General features: G+C 43.1%; 1 protein-coding gene across 4 annotated transcripts in view; it reads left to right on the plus strand.

Moving 5' to 3' along the window:
* KDM1B (lysine demethylase 1B) overlaps positions 1-20,847 on the plus strand; it is a 55,817-nt gene that overhangs the window by 12,523 nt on the left and 22,447 nt on the right. For all 4 annotated transcript variants that reach the window (XR_014809635.1, XR_014809634.1, XM_013977460.3 and 1 more), the window contains exons 8-12: positions 8,686-8,724; positions 13,041-13,245; positions 15,304-15,488; positions 18,848-19,024; positions 19,422-19,496. Coding sequence is in view for 2 of the 4 variants with exons in the window: in XM_013977460.3 (XP_013832914.1) it covers positions 8,686-8,724; positions 13,041-13,245; positions 15,304-15,488; positions 18,848-19,024; positions 19,422-19,496 (681 nt within the window). In the remaining 2 variants the exon portion in view is untranslated. The remainder of the gene's footprint in view (positions 1-8,685; positions 8,725-13,040; positions 13,246-15,303; positions 15,489-18,847; positions 19,025-19,421; positions 19,497-20,847) is intronic.

The raw sequence follows: 20,847 nt of genomic DNA on the forward strand, positions 1-20,847 counted from the left end.
TTTTTTTTTTTTTTTTTTTGTCTTTTTGTCTTTTTGCCATTTCTTGGGCCAGTCCCAAGGCATATGGAGGCTCCAGGCCAGGGGTCTAATCAGAGTTGTAGCCACCGGCCTACACCAGAGCCACAGCAACTCGGGATACAAGCCATGTCTGCGAGCTACACCACAGCTCACGGCCACGCTGGATCCTTAACCCACTGAGCAAGGCCAGGGATCGAATCCGCAACCTCATGGTTCCTAGTCGGATTCGCTAACCACTGCGCCACGACGGAAACTCCAATACCATGCTGTCTTGATTATTGTATCTTTATATAAGTCTTAAAATAAGGTAGTCCAAATTCCTCCAACTTTTTTCCCCCAAGATTCTCTTGGCTATTTTAGATCCTTTATATTACTATAAGAATTTTATTATTAGCTTATAAGTATATAGAAAACTTGGGGATTTTGATTGGAATCAAATCTGTAGGTCATTTGAGGGAGAATTGACATCTTAACCTTTTTTTGTCTTTTAATCTAGAAGTCAGCAAACTATGGCTCATGGGTCAAATCTGGCCCCCCTCCACCTATTTTTGTAAATGAAGTTTTATTGGAACACAGCTATGTTTAGTCATTATGTGACGAGTATGGCTGCTTTCATGCTACAGTGGCAGAGTAGTTGCAAGAGAGACCATATACGTCACAGAAAATAAAATATTTACTATCTAGTGCTTTAAAGAAAAGGTTTCCTGACCCCTATTCTGACCTATGGGAGCAGTATATCTCTCTGTCTTTTCAGAGTCTTTTAATTTTTCCCAACAATGTTTTCTAGTTTTCACTGAGAATGTATTTTTTTTTTTTTCGAGCGGGGGGGATGCTGCACCTGGGACACATGGAAGTTAGGAGTTCCCAGGCTAGGGGTCAAATCAGAGCTGTAGCTGGTGGCATACAACACAGCCACAGCAACGCCAGGTCCAAGGAGCATCTGCAACCTGTGCCACAGCTCACGGCAAAGCCAGATCCTTATCCCACTGAGCAGTGCCAGGGATTGAACCTGAATCCTCGTGGATATTAGTCGGGTTCATTTCCGCTGAGCCACAGCAGGAACTCCCACTAGTCAGTTTCTCAGATCCCTCTGAACCACATCGGGATCTCTGAGAATTGTGTTAAATTTATTTTTAGATTTTTTTTTTTCTGTGATTGTAAGTAGAATTCTTTTTTTTTTTTGTTTGTTTTTGTCTTTTTGCTATTTCTTTGGGCTGCTTCCTCGGCATATGGAGGTTCCCAAGCTAGGGGTCTAATCAGAGCTGTAGCCGCTGGCCTACGCCAGAGCCACAGCAACACGGGATCCGAGCCACGTCTGCAGCCTACACCACAGCTCACGGCAACGCCGGATCGTTAACCCACTGAGCAAGGGCAGGGACCGAACCCGCAACCTCATGGTTCCTAGTCGGATTCATTAACCACTGTGCCACAACGGGAACTCCTAGAATTCATTTTTAATCTTTTAAGTTGTTTGTTGCAATTATGTAGAAGTACAGCTTAATTTTTCCCATTGACTTCGTACCCAGTGACTGTTGACTTCACTTTAAATTCCGTAGATCCAAAAAAAAGAAAGAAAGAAATTCTGTAAATCCTTTTTGTATATTTTTTGGGGGAGGGAGGTTTCTACAGTATCAACTGCAGATAAAGACTGTTGCTTTTTTTAAAAAAAAAACTATCATTTTGCTTTTTTATTTTTTAACCATATTACATTGGTCAGGATCACCAGTATAACTGAATAGAAGTGGAGGAGCAGAAATCCTTGGCTTATTCCTGACCTTAGGAGTGATGTGTTCAGTATTTTATCATCATTTGTAATGTTGGCTGTGGTGCCTGTTAGCAGATTGAGGACGTTCCTTTGTATTCCTAGTTTGCTGAGAAATTTTTGTTTTGAAAGGATGTTAGATTTTGTCAAGTACTTTTTCTGTACTTTCTGTATCTTTTATGCTGACCATACGGTTTTTCTCCTTTTTTTTTTTTTTTTTTTTTTTTAGGGCCACACCTGTGGCACATGGAAATTTGCAGGCTAGGTAGGGGTTGAATTGGAGCTGCAACTGCAGGCCTATGCCACAGCCACAGCAACTTGGGATCTGAGCCACAGCTGTGACCTATGCTGCAGCTCACAGCAACACTAGATCCTTAACCCGCTGAGTGAGGCCAGGGATTGAACCCACATCCTCATGGGTACTACTTCTGAGCCACAACGGGAACTCCCTGGTTTTTCTCCTTTAACCTATTAATGCGGTAAACTACACTGATTCTGGAATGTTGAAACAATTTTGCATTCCTGGGGGGAAAAAAATTCCACTTGTTATTAATGTATTATCCTTTTTACTGTATTGTTGGATTCAGTTTCCTAGTATTTTGTCAAGGATTGTTGTATCTGTGTTCATGATGGATATAGTTTCTATCATTTTCCTTTCTCATAATGCCCTTGTCAGGTTCTGCTGCCAGAGTTATGTTGGTTTCATAAAATGAAGCATATTCTTCTCTTTTATTGAAGGGTTTGTGGATGGTTGATATTATTTCTTATTTCACGTTTGATGCAATTCGCTAGTGAAGGCTTTTCGCTAATGAGGCCAGTTTTCTTTGTGAGAAGTTTTAAAATTACAAATTCAGTTTGTTTAACAGATACGGGGCTACTTTGGAGGTTATCCATTTTGGAAAATTGTGTTTTTCAAGAAATTTTTCTATTTCATCTACATTGTCAAGTTTGTTAGCTCGAAGTTGTTGGCAGTGTTCTCTTCTTTTGGTATCAGTGGTATTTATGGTGGGATCCTTCTTTTACTGTTGATGTTGATAATTTGGGAGTGAAGGGTAGAATGCATTGATCTCAGCTTGGGATCAGGGTCCTGGAATTAACAAGTTCTGTTCTAGGAGTTCCTATCATGGCTCAGCAGAAATAAACCCAGCTAGTATCCATGAAGATGCCAGTTTGCTCCCTGGCCCCATTCAGTGAGTTAAGAATGTGGCGTTGCTGTGAGCTTCGGTGTAGGTCACAGACGAGGCTTGGATCTGACATTGCTGTGTTTGTGGCGTAGGTCAGCAGCTGTAGCTCCAGTTCGACCCCTCGCCTAGGAACGTCCATATGCTGTGGCCCTAAAAAGCAAAAAAAAAAAAAAAGTCCTGTCATAAAACCTTTCAGTTTAGCCCTCAATGGAATCTTGAGTTCAACCTCTGAGGGACAGAAGAGAAAAAAATAGGAAGGGGCTCACCTTGGGGCGTAGGTAAGATTTTCCAGACTGAGTGTGTGCACTGATGAAACTGACATTTGAGTAAGGAAGGTACTGGGAGCCTGTGTGGCAAAGGAGAGCATGTCCTGTAGTGGGAACAGTATCGTGGCCGTGCTGATCTTAACCAACCCCTGTGCTCCAGATTACTTCTCAAGTGGCGTATCATTGTAATATTTTGAGAAGAGTTCCGCCAAGGAGCGAGCAGTCAAAAATAGCAGACCGTTTTAATAGATACTCGCCTTTGGGCCATTTTCATTCAACATATTTCTGCAAAGTTTCTAAACAGTTGTTCATATATATATATGTATATGATCATTTGCATAATGTTATGTTACCAAATACTAGGTGTGAGGATTACATTAAAAGTTTACATTCAAATCATTTTGTCCTGAGCTTCAGCTAGCTTTGGTGTGACTGTTTTTTGGAGTTATCCAGAATCTCTCCTCTTTCTCACGTGCTGATAATGGAATCTGACTTTGACTTCATCTCTACTAACTGGTCAAATGATCAATGGCCCTTTGTTTGGCTACTTGATTTTTGTTCCTGAGTGTCATTTGCAATTTCTTCAATTTGAGTAGTTTTTGAAAAGTTTGAGGTTTTCTGTAGAATGAATTTGTTTTTAGACAAATGATATGTGTTCCTCATTGAAAGAAATTCAAGCAATATACAAAAGAACAGAGACGATTAAAAAATTCATGCACTCTCATTGCTAAATGCGACTCCTTCAAGAGTATTCATGCATGTGTAAAGGAGAGGGCCTGGCTGATAAATAACTTCATATTAAGGAAGAGTGCTATATAGGCTCGTTTTATGTAAAATGCTTGAGTTTAATACAACATCATTGAAGTAAAAGAAGCCAAAGTGAAATAAGAAATGGCTGGGGAGTTCCTGTCATGGCTCAGTGGTAACGAATCCGACTAGTATCCATGAGGATGTGGTTTCCATCCCTGGCCTTGCTCAGCGAATTAAAGGATCCGACGTTGCCGTGAACTGTGATGTAGGTCACAGACGTGCCTCAGATCCTGCATTGCTGAGGCTGTGCTGTAGGCCAGCAGATTACAGCTCCAATTTGCCCCCTTGCCTGGGAACTTCCATATGCCTCTGGTGTGGCCCTAAAAAGGAAAAGAAAGAAGAAGTGGCTGAACACAGGACAATTATTTCTTCATCTCAAGAGAGAGTAATTTCTAAAGACTCTATAAAAGATTAAGAAAATACATGATAAGGATGTTAAGAAGTTGCAGTCATTCTAGCTTTTAAACAAATTCCATGTTTCAATTTTAGGTTATATTAACGGACACCTTGCTATGAAAGGGGAAAAAGTAAATGGCGCCGTGCTTCAGCCCACCTCTCCTTTTTCTCTCTCCCAGTTTTTGTTAGTGTTTTGCTGCTCTGTTTTAGTTTGCTCTTTTGGAATATCAGGTTTTTCCTATGACCGCATTCTCTTCATTGCTTGCTTTTGAGCTTACATGCAATTACTGCTCCCTACAGTTTGTCTTGCCGAAGTTCCTTCTATCCCAAGTATTTATTTTGATTTTCATCACCTAGTTGGATGTATTTCAACATCAAGTACTTTTTGCCAGCATGGCTCGGAGGTGTCACAGTCCTTGTCTTTGGAAAATTTAAATGCTTTCCTCTTTTTATACCCATCTTCAAGTTGAAGGCTTTATGGTCTTCTGAAGCCCCAGCTTTAAACTCTCTTCTCCCCCCCACCTCCCACCCAAGAAGTTGTCCTTTGAGACCCTCCTGCTTTAGTTTGATTAATTATCACCCATAGCCTGAACTTTAGAAATATTTATTTAATGGTTTTTGTTGGCCCAGAGTCCCTTTGGTCTTTGGCTTGGTCTTCGGTCAAGGACAAAGTCTGGAAAGGTTTATTTGTAAAACCACATTAAAAAGAACAGTAGTGAACACCGTTTTGGAGCTTGCATGTTGTCATTTAATGTATCTTAAAGATGCTCCCATTGCAGTAGGTAAAGATCTCTTTCTCTTTAAAAGATTGTATAATAAATGGTCCATTGAATGAATGTATCAGGATGAATTTGGTGCGATTGAAGGGCACTTAGGTGACATTTAAACATTTCTTGTTAGTGAGAGTACCATAGTGAATAGCTTTGTAGGATCACTTCCTAGAAATAAAATTGCCGTGTCAAAGAGTATGTACAGTGTTTGTGTGGTTTTTTTTTTTTTTTTGGTTTTGTTTTTTGTGGGGTTTTGGGGTTTTTTATTTTGTCTTTTTAGGGCTACACCTGCAGCATGTGAAAGTTCCCAGGCTAGGGGTTGAATTGGAGCTGCAGCTGCCAGCCTTTACCACAGCCACAGCAACACAGGATCCAAGCCATGTCTGCGACCTACACCACAGCTCACTGAAACCCCAGATCCTTAACCCACTGAGCGAGGCCAGGGATTGAACCCATATCACCATGGATACTAGTTGGGTTCTTAACCCGCTAAGCTCAATGGGAGCTCCTGTACATTTGTTTTAATATGAATCAATTCTCAGACACAAAGAGGATTTATAATTTGTGTGAAAGGAATGGAAGAACGAAGGCAAACACTCGCCATGTACCCACCACCCAATTTTAGAAACAGAGAGTTACCTATGCTTCTGTAACTCCCTGGGTACCCCTCAGTCTTGTCTTCCTCTGCATCTCCTCCAAGAACAAACATATTTAAAATTTTGTATCTATTACTCCTCTGCTTTTCGTTATAGAGTTGATGCATATGTATGAAAAGTAAATAACATGTAAAGTTTTGCATATGTGTATACTGGTTGCAAATTACATCCTGTTGTTTGTTTTTCTCTGCAGCTTGTTCTTTTACTTAACTTTGAGGTTTTTTTGGCTATATCCATGTCGGTGCCTAGAGCTCTGGTTCATTAATTTTCCCTGCTGTGTAGCTTTGCATTGTGTAAATCTACCACAGCGTATCTATTCTATTGATAGGTGTGAGGGTTGTTTGTAGTTTGGGGCTGTGACACACAATGCTCCTTTGAGCTTTCTTGCAGGTCTCTCATAGTGCTCAGGTGCAGGAGTTTCTCTGGAATGTATTCCAAGGGCCAGATTTGCTAGGCCATATGGCATGCCAATCTTCAGTTTATTTAGGTAACTTTTTAAATTGAAGTATTACATACAAATAGAAAATTCGCAAGTCGAAACACATAGCTCAGTGAGGAGTTCCCATCGTGGCTCAGCAGTCACAAACCCGACTAGTATCCACAAGGGCACGGATTCGATCCCTGGCCTCAGTGGGTTAAGGATCTGGCGTTGCCATGAGCTGTGGTGTAGGTTGCAGATGGGGCTTGGATCTGGCGTTGTTTTGGCTATGGCGTAGGCCAGCAGCTGCAGATCCAATTCCACTCCTGGCTTGGGAACTTCCATATGCTATGAATGTGGCCCTAAAAAGACCATGGGGGAAAAAAAAAAAAAAGGCGTAGCTCAGTGAATTGTCAGAATCCACATTTAGCCAGATCCCAGTAAAGGGAAACAAGCACTTATCATTCAGCCCCTTAGAAGCCCCCTTTGCACCCCCTTTTCATTCACCATCCATCTCTTGCTCCCCAACCCCCACCCAGCCCCACAGTAACTCCTTATTTACTCTCCTCCCCCATCCAAATACTAACCAGGCCTGCCTCTGCTTAGCTTCAGAGATCAGATGAGATGGTTCCAGGTGGTATGGCCATAGACCCTACTTATTTTTTGATGTGCAACACTGTGGATGTCTTGCTTGGTTTTGAACTTCATGCAAATAGAAGCATACAGTACGTAGGCTTTGGGGCCTGGCTTCTTTCACTCACCTTATGAGATGTATCCATGTTGTAATATGGTTGTAGTGTATTCTCAGTGAATATGATACAATGTATTTCTCCATTCTACTCTTACATGGACTTCTGGGTTGTGTTTAGCTTTTCTCTATTACAAACAATGCTCCTTTGAACATTTTCTAATATATCTCTTAGTGCACATGGACGAGGGTCTCCAGAAAATACAGCCTCACCGCATTTTATTGCGATTCGCTTTTTTTTTTTTTTTGTGCTTCGCAGATAAACATTTTTTACAAATTGAAGCCTTGTGGCAATCCTGCCTTGTCAGATGATAGTTAGCGTGTTTTAGCAATAAGGCATTTTTAACGTACAGACAGTGTTTTTTTAGACCTAGTGCTGTTGCACACTTAGACTGCAGTATGGTATAAACATAACCTTTATATGCACTGAAAAACGAAAACATTTGTTTGACTCACTTTACTGCAATATTTGCTTTATTGTGGTGGTTGATCTGGAAACGAACACTCAGTGTCTCTGAGTTATTGCTGTATAGCAAGATTAGAATGGTTGGATATGTACAGTCATCCCATCTTCAGGGATTGGTTCCAGGACCACGCAGGTACCAAAATCTGAAGATGCTCAAGTCCCTTATATTAAGTAGTGTAGTATTTGCATGAAACCTCTGCATATTCTCTCATATACTTTGACTCATCTCTAGATTACTTATAATACCTAATACAATGTAAACGCTATGTAAATAGTTGCTGGTGCATGGCAAATTCAGTTTTTGCTTTTTGGAAATTTCTGTAATTTTTTTCAAAATTTTTAAAGATTTTTTTTTTTTTTTTTTGGTCTTTTGAGAGCCATACCTACGGCATATGGAAGTTCCCAGGCTACAGGCCAAATTGGAGCTGTAGCCACTCGCCTATACCACAGGCACAGCAATGCCAGATCCGTGCCATGTCTGCAAACTACACCACAGCTCATGGCAACGCCGGATCCTTAACCTGCTGAATGAGGCCAGGGATCGAACCTGCATCCACATGGATATTAGTCAGATTCATTTCCACTGAGCCAGGACAGGGACTCCCTTTTTGAATATTTTAAATCCGAGGCTGGTTGAATTTGTGGATGAGGAACCCACTGATACGGAGGGCATACTGTCGGGTACATCATTAGTCATGCAAAATAATGCCAAATCATCAGGCATTTAAAAGTTTTGTATTTTGTCAAATTATTCCCCAGAGTTGTTGCATTCTTTTAGATTTCCACCCAAAACATCCTTACAAGAGAATCTGTCTTCCCCACACCCTCACTTGTGGTGTTTTATCACACTTTTTTCTTTACCATTCTAGATGGTGAAAAGGGATATCTTATTGAAAGTAAATTGACACTTGACTATATTTTAGGAGTTCCCATTGTGGCTCAGCAGGTTAAGAACCTGACTGGTATCCATGAGGACGTGGGTTCGATCCCTTGCCTCCCTCAATGGGCTAAAGGATCTGGTGTTGCTGTGGCTGTGGCGTAGGCTGGCAGCTGCAGCTCCAATTTGACCTCTGGCCTGGGAACTTCCATATGCTGCAGGTATAGCCCCTCCCCCCAAAAAAGTCAGCGTTTTATAATTAAACCTAATTAACACTTGTTTTTTGGTTTTTGGTTTTTGTTTATTTTTTGCAGCCGGAGACCTCAGACCATTGTTCCCTTCCAGAGGATCTAGTGAGTATTTCTGCATGTTCTGGATGAGAGTTCATTGTGCCTTCGATGATAAGAACTATCAGTAAACAACAATAGCAGTTATAAGAGTTTCTCTTTATTTGGTTGCTAATCACAGGCTTTTTAATCTAACGTGATAACTCTGAGGTGACAGTGCTAGCAATAGTGGCATTATGGGTGCTCCTCTCCCAACTTAAACAAACGAACAAACCCCAAGTTATATTGCTCTGTGTTAAAGGGCAATAAAAAGAAACAACACCTCATCTTCCTACAAGGATCAAACTTATTAAACTTGTTTTTCATGGGTGACTTTATGACCTTCTCTCCACGTGAATCCTTCTAGGAAAAGAACAAGAGGCCCATAATTTGATGGTCTTGGTATCAAATTCAGCTGTGAGAATATTCTTGTGTATTCTGGCCTCAGCATAACTGCTTTGTCTCGTCCCTGCCCAGATGTAGAAAGGGAAGCGGCTGGCAAAGCTTCGTCACATTTCATTTATCTTAGGAAAATTTGCTGCCTAAGCTAGTAGATCCCGTAGGCCTTATAAGCAGACCCAGTGGCTGTGTCAGAAAATAATCTTTTAAAATTCTGAGTTTGAGTCACGATTGTTCATAGTTTTTCTAGAAGTCTGAAACTCAGGGACTATACTTTTTAGGCAAAGAGAGGCTTGACACATGGTACATCTGCTTTAAATCCATTCTGTTGCATAAAAGAATGTGTGAGAAAATAATTAGAAAATATTAGAAAATAATTAGTTACACCCTCAAACATTTCCATAGGAAAGCAGTGGCACAAATAATTTCTGAATTTAGGGTAGACAGGATGCAATTATAGAAAGAAAAGAAGAGGTAACTTTCAGTGCAGTTACATGTGAGTCTTGCCCCTAATGTTCAGCCTATTTTACATGCAAGGATTCTGAACTTAAGGACAGAGGCCATATTCTTGGGGTAAAAAACTTTAAAAAGTTCTGAGGAGGAAGTTCCTGTTGTGGCTCAGGGGAAACGAGCCCAACTAGTATCCTTGAGGACGTGGGTTCGATCCCTGGCCTTGCTCAGTGGGTTATGGGTCCTGCGTTGCCATGAGCTGTAGTGTAGGTCACAGACGTGGCTCGGATCCCACGTTGCTGTGGCTGTGGTGTAGCCGGGCAGCTGTAGCTCTGATTTGACCCCTAGCCTGGGAACTTCCATATGCTCCACAGGCGGCCCCATAAATCAAAAAAAAGGAAAGTTCTGAGGAGTCCCCAGATATTCATCTGCCAGTTAGTTATTTAGTTAAGAAAGAGTCAGGGAGTCAGGGGCAGATGTATAGCCATATCACCCCCCTTTCTCTTCTTTTGGATTCTAGGGTTACTTTTAAAGCAGTTTCTCTTTCTCTGTGCTGCACAGTGACAGCCGGGGCAGAAGCACATTCCTCACACTTTCCCTTCATCTAAGAGACTGCGTGGGGAACACTGCAATAAAACCTCAACCCTCCCTCCAGAGATTTTAAGTTCCTTTTTTATTCCACGATAAATCGTCTTTTAGGAGGTCAGACAAGCTGCCTTTCAGAAATGCTGTCATAGTGGTTTTTAACACCTTTTACTCTTCTTATTGGTGCTATTTTGTAGCATACGGAACAATGTCGACAGGTGTTGTGGGAGGTTTTTTTATACACTTAAAAAAAACTCAGACTTCTATTTTTCTTTTAAGATTTTCATCCCTTTTTTTTTTTTTGTAACTGGAGCCACGTAGCAAGTTCGGGGGGAAATTGTGCCCTGTTTCAATGGTTTTGATAATTTTTAGGCTAAAAGATGACAAATGTCTAGAGTTCTCATGTCAAATTAAAATCAGTATACTTTCTCTAAAAAACAATGTTATTGGAACTAAAATGTATTAGTTCTTTAAAGCAACCATAACACATTACCACTAACTGGGTGCCTTAAAGCAACAGAAATTTATTGTCTCATAGTTCCAGAGGCGGTAAGTCTGAAGCCAAGGTTTCAGCAGTCCCCCACCCCACCCCCCACCCCGGCCCCGGCCAAGGCTCTAGGGCAAGATGCTTCCTCGCCTCTCCCAGCTCCTAGCATCTCCAGCAGTCCCTGGCGTTCCTTGCCTTGTGGACGTGTCATTGCAGTCTCTGCTCTGTCATCATGGGACCCTCTTCTTCTGTGTCTCCCTGTCCCTGTGTCTCTCCTTCTTTTAAGGACACAGAGTGCTCCCTGTGCTCCAGAGTAACGAATTACATCTGGAAAGCCCTTCTTTATAAATAAGGTCACGTTCTGAGGTTCTAAGTGGACATGAATTTAGGAGAAACACTTTTTAACGCAGTGCCGTGGGCATTTCATAGAAGATGCTAATGGATTGACTATATCAAGCACGGTTTCGTTAGTCATATGTATATTAAGGGTGAGAGTGGGACTTTTGATGGCTTATGGACAAAATGATAGCCAGGTGTACAGGAGTGGTGAGTGTGCTAACACACTTGTAAGAATGAGACCAAGTGCTTTATTAGTCCCCGAATTTCTCCCACTCTAAGGCAAAGGCTAGCTGGCATGCCCTCAGGTGGGCTTCTAGGGAGAAGAAAGCCTGGAGAGAGGTAGCAGGGTCGCAGGTAGCAGGACCTCTTTCGGGTCTTGACTCGATTTACCAACACAGCTGCAAGACCCAGGAAGTGGATTCAGAGTGGGACGCGCTTAGGTTTCTTTCTTTTTTTTTTGTTTGCTTTTTCAGAGCTGTACCCATGGCATATGGAGGTTCCCAGGCTAGGGGTCAAATCAGAGCTGCAGCTGCTGGTCTGTGCCACAGCCACAGCAACGCCATATCCAAGCGACGTCTGCGACCTACACCACAGCTCACGGCAATGCTGGATCCGTAACCCACGGAGCGAGGCCAGGTATCGAACCTGTAACCTCATGGTTGCTAGTGGGATTCATTTCCACTGCGCCCTAATGGGAACTCTGGGTTCATGTTTTTTAAGGCATCTCTGCCTTCTGCATGGTCTCTGGAGTGTCAGAACCTGATCACTCAGTTTTACTGTGTCTGTGGGGCCGAGTCAGGAAGGGGGTCTATAGAGGCAGCCCTGGTGCGTTGGAGAAGGAGCCGAAGCTTCCCTTCCTCTTGGTCCAGCACAGGCTGGTCAAGGGTAGCCAGGCCTAAAGCAAGCCTCAAGGATCAAGATTGCAAACTGAAAAGGGTTCAGGGGCCAGGCTAGTAAAATAAATGTGCGAAGCAGCTGGGAGTAATTTATAGTGGGCACTGGGCTTGTAGTAAGCTGAAAAATGCTCACCCCAGATTTGGACTCTCTGAATTCTGAAGGGCAAGCAAAATGCATCTCGAGTTCACCAGCCCCTACTTGATGACATGTGGCATTTGCCTGGAGCCTGGGGAACTTACATCAGAGGGTCCTGATCTGAGCTGTGTCTGCAGCCTACACCACAGCTCACGGCAACACAGGCTCCTTAACCCACTTAGCGAGGCCAGGGATCAAACCCGCGTCCTCATGGATGCTAGTCGGGTTTGCTAACCGCTGAGCCATGATGGGAACTCCAAAGCCAGGTAAATTTTATTTTTATCACAGTAGTTAGTCATCACGGGGCTGCTTTGATCTAGAGACTCTGTATGTTAAATCAACTCTGGAATGTGATCTCATATCTTAAGACCTAATTACCTTTTGGGGGGGTTCACTTCTACACAGAGCATCTTATTTTGATGGTTGTCATGCACTTTTCCCTCTGAAAGCCTTTTAGTAGCCTCTGGCAAAAAGCAGTGGTGTGGACTACTATTCCAGAGAGTTGTTTTTCCTGCTGAATTTTGCAATTTCAATTATCTTTAGATCCAAGTTAAACTGGGGTGGGATGGGTGATAAACAATCACTTAACTGATCACTTAACAGAAAGAAGTTTCTCTTGTCAGACTTAAACAAACTGAGGCTTGCAGTGTAGCCAGTGGATGCAGCTTTAAGACCTACCTGGTGTTAGCATTGGGTGGGGGTGGGAGCGGGTGGTTTGTTTTGTTTTTGGAGGTGGGTAGGGGCGGGAGTGGGTGGTTTGTTTTTTGTTTTTGGAGGTGGGTGGGGGCGGGAGGGGGGTGGTTTGTTTTTTGTTTTGTTTTCGGAGGAAGGGAGGGAGAGGAAGCTGTTGCTGTAGATCCGAAAGAACTCGGCAGGTCTCATCAGGCATTTTGGCTTCTCAGTCTGACTGTGCAGAGCTGTGGTGAAGACTGTGGGTGGGAAAAGGCAACGTAGACGGGTGATGGCTTGGTGATGTGAAGCGGACCTTCTGACCTTGGCCAAGGCTGCATGTGCATTTCTTGTCTGCCATTGTCCCCCCTTCGTCTGGCAGAGAGTGTCGGAAGTTTCCAACCACTGGTGGTACTCCATGCTCATCCTACCTCCTTTGCTGAAAGACAGCGTGGCCGCACCCCTGCTCTCTGCTTACTACCCCGACTGCGTGGGCATGAGCCCCTCCTGCACCAGCACACATCGTGCAGCCAGCGACACCAGCCCCGGGAAGCTGGAGCACTCCAAGGCAGTCCCCTCTGTGCTGGGTGAGAGCTGGTCCTGGCCCTCTCTGCTCCCCCACCCCCACCCCCGCCCCCAGCCCTTGCCCCGGCAACGTGTGGGTGAGTGAAGGGAAAAGATGGGTTTTTATATAAAATGTGTATAGCATAATACAAAGCACCTCATTATTTCATGGATTTGGTTAGACTGTGGATCACTCATCATTTGTATGTGTTGTACAGTTCATTTCCCCCCGCATCATTGGGGAAGCCTGTAGAACTTGTCCAGGAATCGTGCCTGAGGAGTGTAATGCGCATTTCTTTAAGAGTTGGAAAAGCTGCGTAATTTGATGATAATGCATACTCATTCTGATGTGCTGGAAGAAAGTTGAGATACTACGAGCCGCCCTTCTTTTTTCTCCTGGAGTCTTTCTGCTTCTAAGTATGCCATTGATAATCTCAGCAAGAAAACCCACTCTTGAAAAAATTTAAAACATCAGGGCACAGAGACTGATGACAGTTTACTTCAAAGGACTCTTTAAAATTCTCCATCAGAAGTCTTAGTGTACAAGCAAGAATTCTAGATCTTCTCCTGCACGCTAACAAACTTCATTTTTGATGGTGCAAATAGATTTTGACAGTGTGGCCTTATCTTAAGGTTTTTAACTAAACACACACTGGGCCCCCTCTATAAAAATGTAGATATGGTCAACATCAAAGCTGAAGTGATAAATCCCAGTATTAATGAAGGTGGAATGAGACAAGCACTCAGATACTGTTAGTGAGCGTAGACATTTCTGAAGGACAGTTTGGCAGTGTGAATCAGAAACCTTAAAATAGGAGTTCCCATCGTGGCTCACTGGGCTAAGGACCCAGCCTAGTGCCCATGAGGATCCAGGTTTGATCCCTGGCCTCCCTCAGTGGGTTAGGGATCTAGCATTGCTGCAAACTGTGGTGTAGGTTGCAGATGTGGATTGGATCTGATATTGCTATGGTATAGGCCGGCAGCTGCAGCTCTGATTTGAACCCTAGCCTGGGAACTTCCATATGCTGCAGGTGCAGCTATTGAAAGAAAAAAAAAAAAAAAAAAAAACAACCTTAAAATAGATGTTCTTTGGATGTAGGAATTTATCTTAAATAAATGAGCAAAGATTATCAAAAGTTAAGTCCAAACATTTGTGGGGCATTGTTTGTTATAGTGAAATAAATGGATGAAATTGAAATGCTCAGCAGTAGGGGAGTGGCTAAATAATAAGCGAGATAATATATGTCCATTGAAATCATATTTAATGACATGGGACAATGTTCTTGAAAAGCAGGTAGGAAAAACAGCCTTTTTACTGCGTATTTTCTGGCTTTGTAAAAACAATCTGTTACATTCTCCATGGAAACACAACTAAGAATAGGTTATACTCCTAAATGTTAATACCACATAAGTATTATCAGGGGTTAGTGATTATTATTTACTTCTATGAATCTGTTAATTTTATAGGAAAAATACACACGAGAGTTACTTTTTTTTTCTGGCTGCCCTGAAGCATATGAAGCTCCTGGGCCAGGGATCAGATCCAAGCCTCAGTTGCCACCTAGGCCAGATCCTTAGCTCACTCTGCTGGGCTGGGGATTGAACCTGCATCCCAACACTCCGAAGATGCCACCAATCCCATTGTGCCACAGCAGGAACTCCCAGTGAAAGTAACTTTAAAAATATATTGCCGTAGGGAGTTGGCATTCAGTTGGGTTTGGAATTTCTGTCTTGTAAGAAGGAAATGTTTGGCCAAAGTGAATGTACTGAACCCTCCCGAAGGGTACCACGCAAACCTGATTACAATGGTAAATTTTATGGCACATTTTTTTAAATCACAATTAAAACTTCCAAAAGACTTTCTCCATGCCACAGAAATTGAATTTGTGAAGAAAGAATTGGAAAATAAAGTTTTGTCTAATTCACACCTATTCTGTCTAACTGGACAGAAGCAGGACTATTTATGCATGGCAGATCAGGGAGCTTGTCTAGGTGCTCCTTTTTGGTTGGTTTTTGCTCTTCAGTTTATGCAGATTTCGGACTTACACTTCGAAGATTTGCCCATTTGCATCTTTTCTCAGTGCCAGGCATGAACCGGTACTTCCAGCCTTTCTACCAGCCCAACGAGTGCGGCAAAGCGTTGTGCGTGAGGCCAGACGTGATGGAGCTGGATGAGCTCTATGAGTTCCCAGAGTATTCCCGGGACCCCACCATGTACCTGGCTCTGAGGAATCTCATCCTCGCCCTGTGGTATACTAACTGCAAGGTGAGTAGAGGGCGTATTGGCCGACAGCACATGGACACAGAGTTGTGTTAGAGAGCGGAGTTGCTTCGTCTGTGACTGGAATCTTTAGATCCACGTCTCTCCACCTCGCCCTGTTGGTGTTTGTGTGGACATACTCTATGGGGTGGGGACGGTGGCGGCGGTGGCGGGGGGATGTCCTGTGCATTGTAGGATGTTTTTCTGGTTTTTGTTTTCTTTTATAGGGCTGCACCTGTGGCACATGGAAGTTCCTGGGCTAGAGGTCAAATCAGAGCTACGGCTGCAGGTCTATGCCACAGCCACAGCAGCACCAGATCCGAGCCGTGTCTATACCACAGCTCATGACAAACCTGGATCCTTAACCCCAAGCGAGGCCAAGGATTGAAGCCAAGTCCTCATGGATAGTAGTTGGGTTTGTTACTACTGAGCCACAGTGGGAAATCCTATAGGTCGTTGAAGCAGCATCCCTGGCCTCTACCCCCTAGATGCCATGGCACCTTCCCCCACCCCCCAACTGCGACAACCGAAAATGTCTCCAGATATTGCCAGATGGGGGCAAGGTCTCTCCTTCCTGAGAACCACCCTTTTAGACCATACGTAAGTTATCAGAATTCTTGACTCTCTGATGAGCGAATATATGGTGCCAAGTTTGGTTCAGGGAGTTGCAGTGGCAGTGTCAGGGAAAAAAAAGGATAAAACATTACAGATGGGATTACAGGCCCCACAAGAGGGCAGAGATTCTTACTCATTGTGTTATCCTGAAGCAGCCAAGACCAGTGATTTGCTCTCTGCTGGGACCAAATAAATGTTAGGGCCTCATCCAGCGCCCACCTTGAAAGGGATGGAGATAAATTGTGGGGAGGGCAGGGTGGGAATTCAAGCTTTTTTTTTTTTTTTTTAAAAAAAAAAAGCTTTCCCTGCCTTAGTCCTTTTTTCCAATTTATTCATTTCTCCTGCCATTATCTGAGTGACTGCTGAATGGAGAAAATTTTGCCAGACTGCCAAAGTAATCTGGATTAAAGAAAGCTAATCAGTTCAACCGGGTATTTCATTGATTTAGACTCTAGTCTGACATGACCTGATTAAGTTATGGCTGCAAGTGCAGTTTGTACGAATTAGGCCCAGGTAGGTCGGTTGGGCAAGGTTGAGTTATTCATTTCCTCCCCAGCAGACTTGAGGTAGATGCTCAATAAACAGTTGCTGCACGAAACAAAATTGTGGTCAGAATTTCCTGTAAATAAGTTGTAAAGATCCCCTTTTCAAAAATGGCCCTGGATTTATTTTTTTCACATTTCTTTTTAGTTGACTTTGAAATTTGACTTCAACTCTTTTAGGAAAACTGTCCTGAACTTATCAGTGTAAAGCTGTTTTAATTTGTGCTATGAGGATAGGACATATTGCGTCTATTTCACATGGTAGTGGGAAAACTCAAATATGGTTGTTTTAAAAGAATTAGACTTTGAAATGATTCTTCTTTAAGCGTCACGGGTACAAGCACATAGTTTCAAAAATCTTCAGCAGTCCAAGCCAGCATCGTACATGTTCTTTCTTTAACATTTTGAGTATATATTCATCTATATTCGTTTTCCTGCATTTGATCAGGCTCTGTTGCAGCCAGGAGTTGGGCACAAATAAAGGAGGGGCCAGAGGTGGACACCCCCTGCCCCCTTCCAGCCTGTTTGAACTTCCTGTCACTGGGCTGAGGCCACATTATTCTTGAGTCTTTGAAATAGACTAAGGCCTTGGCGAAGCTGCTGGGGTGAACTGAGAAAGCCAGTCTCTCTCCTTCTCTTTGCCCCTCCCCCGTCCTCTCTCTCTCTCTCTCTCTCTCTCTCTCTCTCTCTCTCTCTCTCTCTCTCTCTCTCCCTCCCTCCCTCCCCCCCCCACCCCCTTTCTCTCCCTCCCTCCCCCCCCCACCCCCTTTCTCTCCCTCCCTTCCTCTCTCTCTCTTTTCTTTGTCACAAGTTCCTAAGTCTGTCTCCGGCCCACCCACACCCCCACATCTTATCAGCAATGAGCATCCAGCTTTTTCTGCTGCTAAGGGTTTCTGTTAAGGCTTTTGTTGTGTGTTTTCTTGAGTCAGGAACGTATCCCCACACTCCCCTGCGAGGGGACGCTTATGCGATAAAATACAAACTGCGGTTTGCATCTTTTGTCCCTTTCTTCTTTCTTCCATTCACCAGGCAGACCCCTCTTTGGTTTTTACTGTATCTTAGTGATAGATGGTGGATTCCAGTTACCCTGGGAAGTTTCTCTTTTTTCCGTGGTAAAATACACACACAACGTAGAACTGACCGTTTTGGAGTTCCCGTTGTGGTCAGAGGAAACACATCCGACGAGTATCCATGAGGATGTGGGCTCGATCCCTGGCCTCGCTCAGTGGGTTAAGAATCTGTCATTGCCTTGAGCTGTGGTGTAGGTCACAGACGCAGCTTGGATCCTGTGTGGCTGTGGCTGTGGCTGTGGCGTAGGCCAGCAGCTGTAGCTCCAGTACGATCTCTAGCCTGGGAACCTCCATATGCCATGGGTGCGGTCCTAAGCAAAAAAAAAAAAAAAAAAAAAAATGACCTTTTTTTATCGTTTTAACTGTTGTAAAATGTACAATTCAGCGGCATTAAGTACATACACAGTGTTAGATAATGGTCGGCTCTCTCTAGTTCTGCAACTTTTTCATTTCCCCAAGAGAAAACCCCACACTCATTAAGCAATGACTCCCCATTCCTGCCTTACCCGTTTCTGGCAACTCCTAGTCTGCCTTCTGTCTCTAAGATTTGCCTATTCTGAGTATTTCTTATAAATAGAATCATACAATATGTGGCATTTTGTGACTAGCTTCTTCACTTAGCAGAGTATTTTCAAGGTTCACCCCTGATGTAGCCTGTGTCAGCACGTCTTCTTTTTGTAAATTGCTGAATAATATTCCACATGTGGGTAGACCCCCTTTGTTATCTGCTCATCCGCTGTTGGACACTGGATGATTTCCACCTTTTGGCAATTTGAACAGTGCTGCTGTGAAATTTTTTTTTTGGTCTTTTTAGGGCCACACCCAGGAGGCATATGGAAGTTCCTCTGTAGCTGCCCTCCCCTCCCACAGCCACAACAGCTTGGGATCTGAGCTGTGTCTCTGACCTACACCACAGCTCATAGCAACACTGGATTTTTAACCCACTGAGCGAGGCTAGAGATCGAACCTGCGTCCTCATGAATACTAGTTGGGTTCATTACCCATGTTTTTAGTTCTTTCCAGTAAATACATGGAAGTAGACTTGCTGGGTCATAGGGTAATTCTGGGTTTAACTGTTGGAGGAACCAAGAGTTGTTTTTAGTGTGTTTTAACAGTTTGGTTGTATTTCCTAACACAGGAAGCTCTTACTCCTCAGAAATGCATCCCTCACATCATTGTCCGGGGTCTCGTTCGTATTCGATGCGTTCAGGAAGTGGAGAGGATCCTTTATTTCATGACGCGGAAAGGTCTCATCAACACAGGAGTTCTCAGTGTTGGCCCAGACCAGCATCTTCTTCCTAAAGATTACCACAATGTAGGTAACTGAAAGTCCACCAATGATACTGCCATTGGTCATGCTAAATGCTAGTACATTCATGTTAATGATACAAGTAAAACTGACATTATCACCATAAAAGTTATCAAGCATAACTTTTGCAGAATATATGTTTCTCCAGGGAAGAGAATATCGAGCATTGTTCCCCTAGACCCTAAAAAAGGAGGAAGGGATGACTTAGGCCAAGTACTAATATAATCTTTAGGGAAATAGCTTTCTACGGATATTGGAGAAGTACAGATGAGCTAACATTGCTTGGCAGCTAGTTACTTCCAGAACAACCAAAGCAGCACATTGTTTTCATTGCTCTAATTAGATTTTTCTTTCTTTTTCTTCTTCTTCTTCTTTTTTTTTCTTTTTTTTTTTTTTTTTTAAGAAATCAGTCATCATTATTGGGGCTGGTCCAGCAGGATTAGCAGCTGCTAGGCAACTGCATAACTTTGGAATTAAGGTAAGATCTGGGGGACATGGAGGCGAAAACAGATGGTTAACTGCTCTTTGGGTCCAAATTTTCTGAGACTTGGAAACTAGTTCCTGATTTTGGCAAAGAATGCTAAATACATTATATCTTTATAGTCAACCCTAGGAAAGATACAAAGTTTCAAATTGGCTTAACAGAAGAAAGGTAGAGGAAATAGGAGGTCCAGCAGCCTGAGGGAGGATTTTAGCCTATGATGGGCAAGACAAAAAAGATTTTAAGTTAATGCAGAAATTTGTGGGGTTTTTTTTTGTCTTTTTATATGGAGGGTCCCAGGCTAGGGGTCGAGTTGGAGCTACAGCGGCTGGGCTACACCACAGCCACAACTACGCAGGATCCGAGCTACGTCTGTGACCTACAACACAGCTCACACGATGCTAGATTCCTTTTTTTTTTTTTTTTTTGCTATTTCTTGGGCTGCTCCTGCGGCATGTGGAGATTCCCAAGCTAGGGGTCCAATCGGAGCTGTAGCCACTGGCCTACGCCAGAGCCACAGCAACGCAGGATCCGAGCCACATCTGCAACCTACACCACAGCTCACGGCAACGCCAGATCGTTAACCCACTGAGCAAGGGCAGGGACCTCATGGTTCCTAGTCAGATTCGTTAACCACTGCGCCACGACGGGAACTCCACGATGCTAGATTCTTACTTAACCCACTGATCCGAGGCCAAGGATCGAACCTCCGTCCTCATGGATGCTAGTCGGGTTCACCAACTGCTGAACCACGACAGGACCTCCTAAAGCAGAAATTCTTGACCTATTGTCATTGACACAACAGCAGAGAAAAAGCCCTTATTTCTGCAGTAGTTTAAGACAACAGATAGCAGCTTGGAAACTCACTATTTCTTTTGAACTATCCAGTTAATTTTCTTAGGCAAATCAAAGGCACACTTTGAACCTTACTCTGGAAAACAAAAATCTTTGTTTTTGGAAGCAAGGTTGAATGAGTTAATCCAGGGTTCCGACAGAATTATGGGACTTTTAAAGTACTATATGTATTTGAGTATAGTCTTTCTCCAAGGAAGGATATTATTTCTTTTTCTCTAGTATGTTGCCTTATTCTGATTGTTCAGAATTAGCCGAAATAGAGGTTACCACCGCTACCCTCAATTTGTGCAATTCAATACCTAATTTCCCTTAAACTCATTCAAATCTCCTAGATTTCTGGGACTTCCTCCATCTGATTCATTTCCCTTTTTTAAAAAAAAAACTTGTTTTGCAAGGACTTTGGTTTTCAGTTAAACCAAACGTGAAAATCAATTCGGTAGCATTGAATTAGGCTTAGTGTTGACCCAGACCGGCATCTTCTTCCTAAAGATTA

Source organism: Sus scrofa, chromosome 7 (assembly GCF_054392235.1).
Source record: "Sus scrofa isolate SSC_HxYL_T2T_F1_AM1 chromosome 7, Sscrofa_HxYL_maternal_Yorkshire_Landrace_v2.0, whole genome shotgun sequence".
In the NCBI taxonomy this organism is placed as follows: domain Eukaryota; kingdom Metazoa; phylum Chordata; class Mammalia; order Artiodactyla; family Suidae; genus Sus; species Sus scrofa.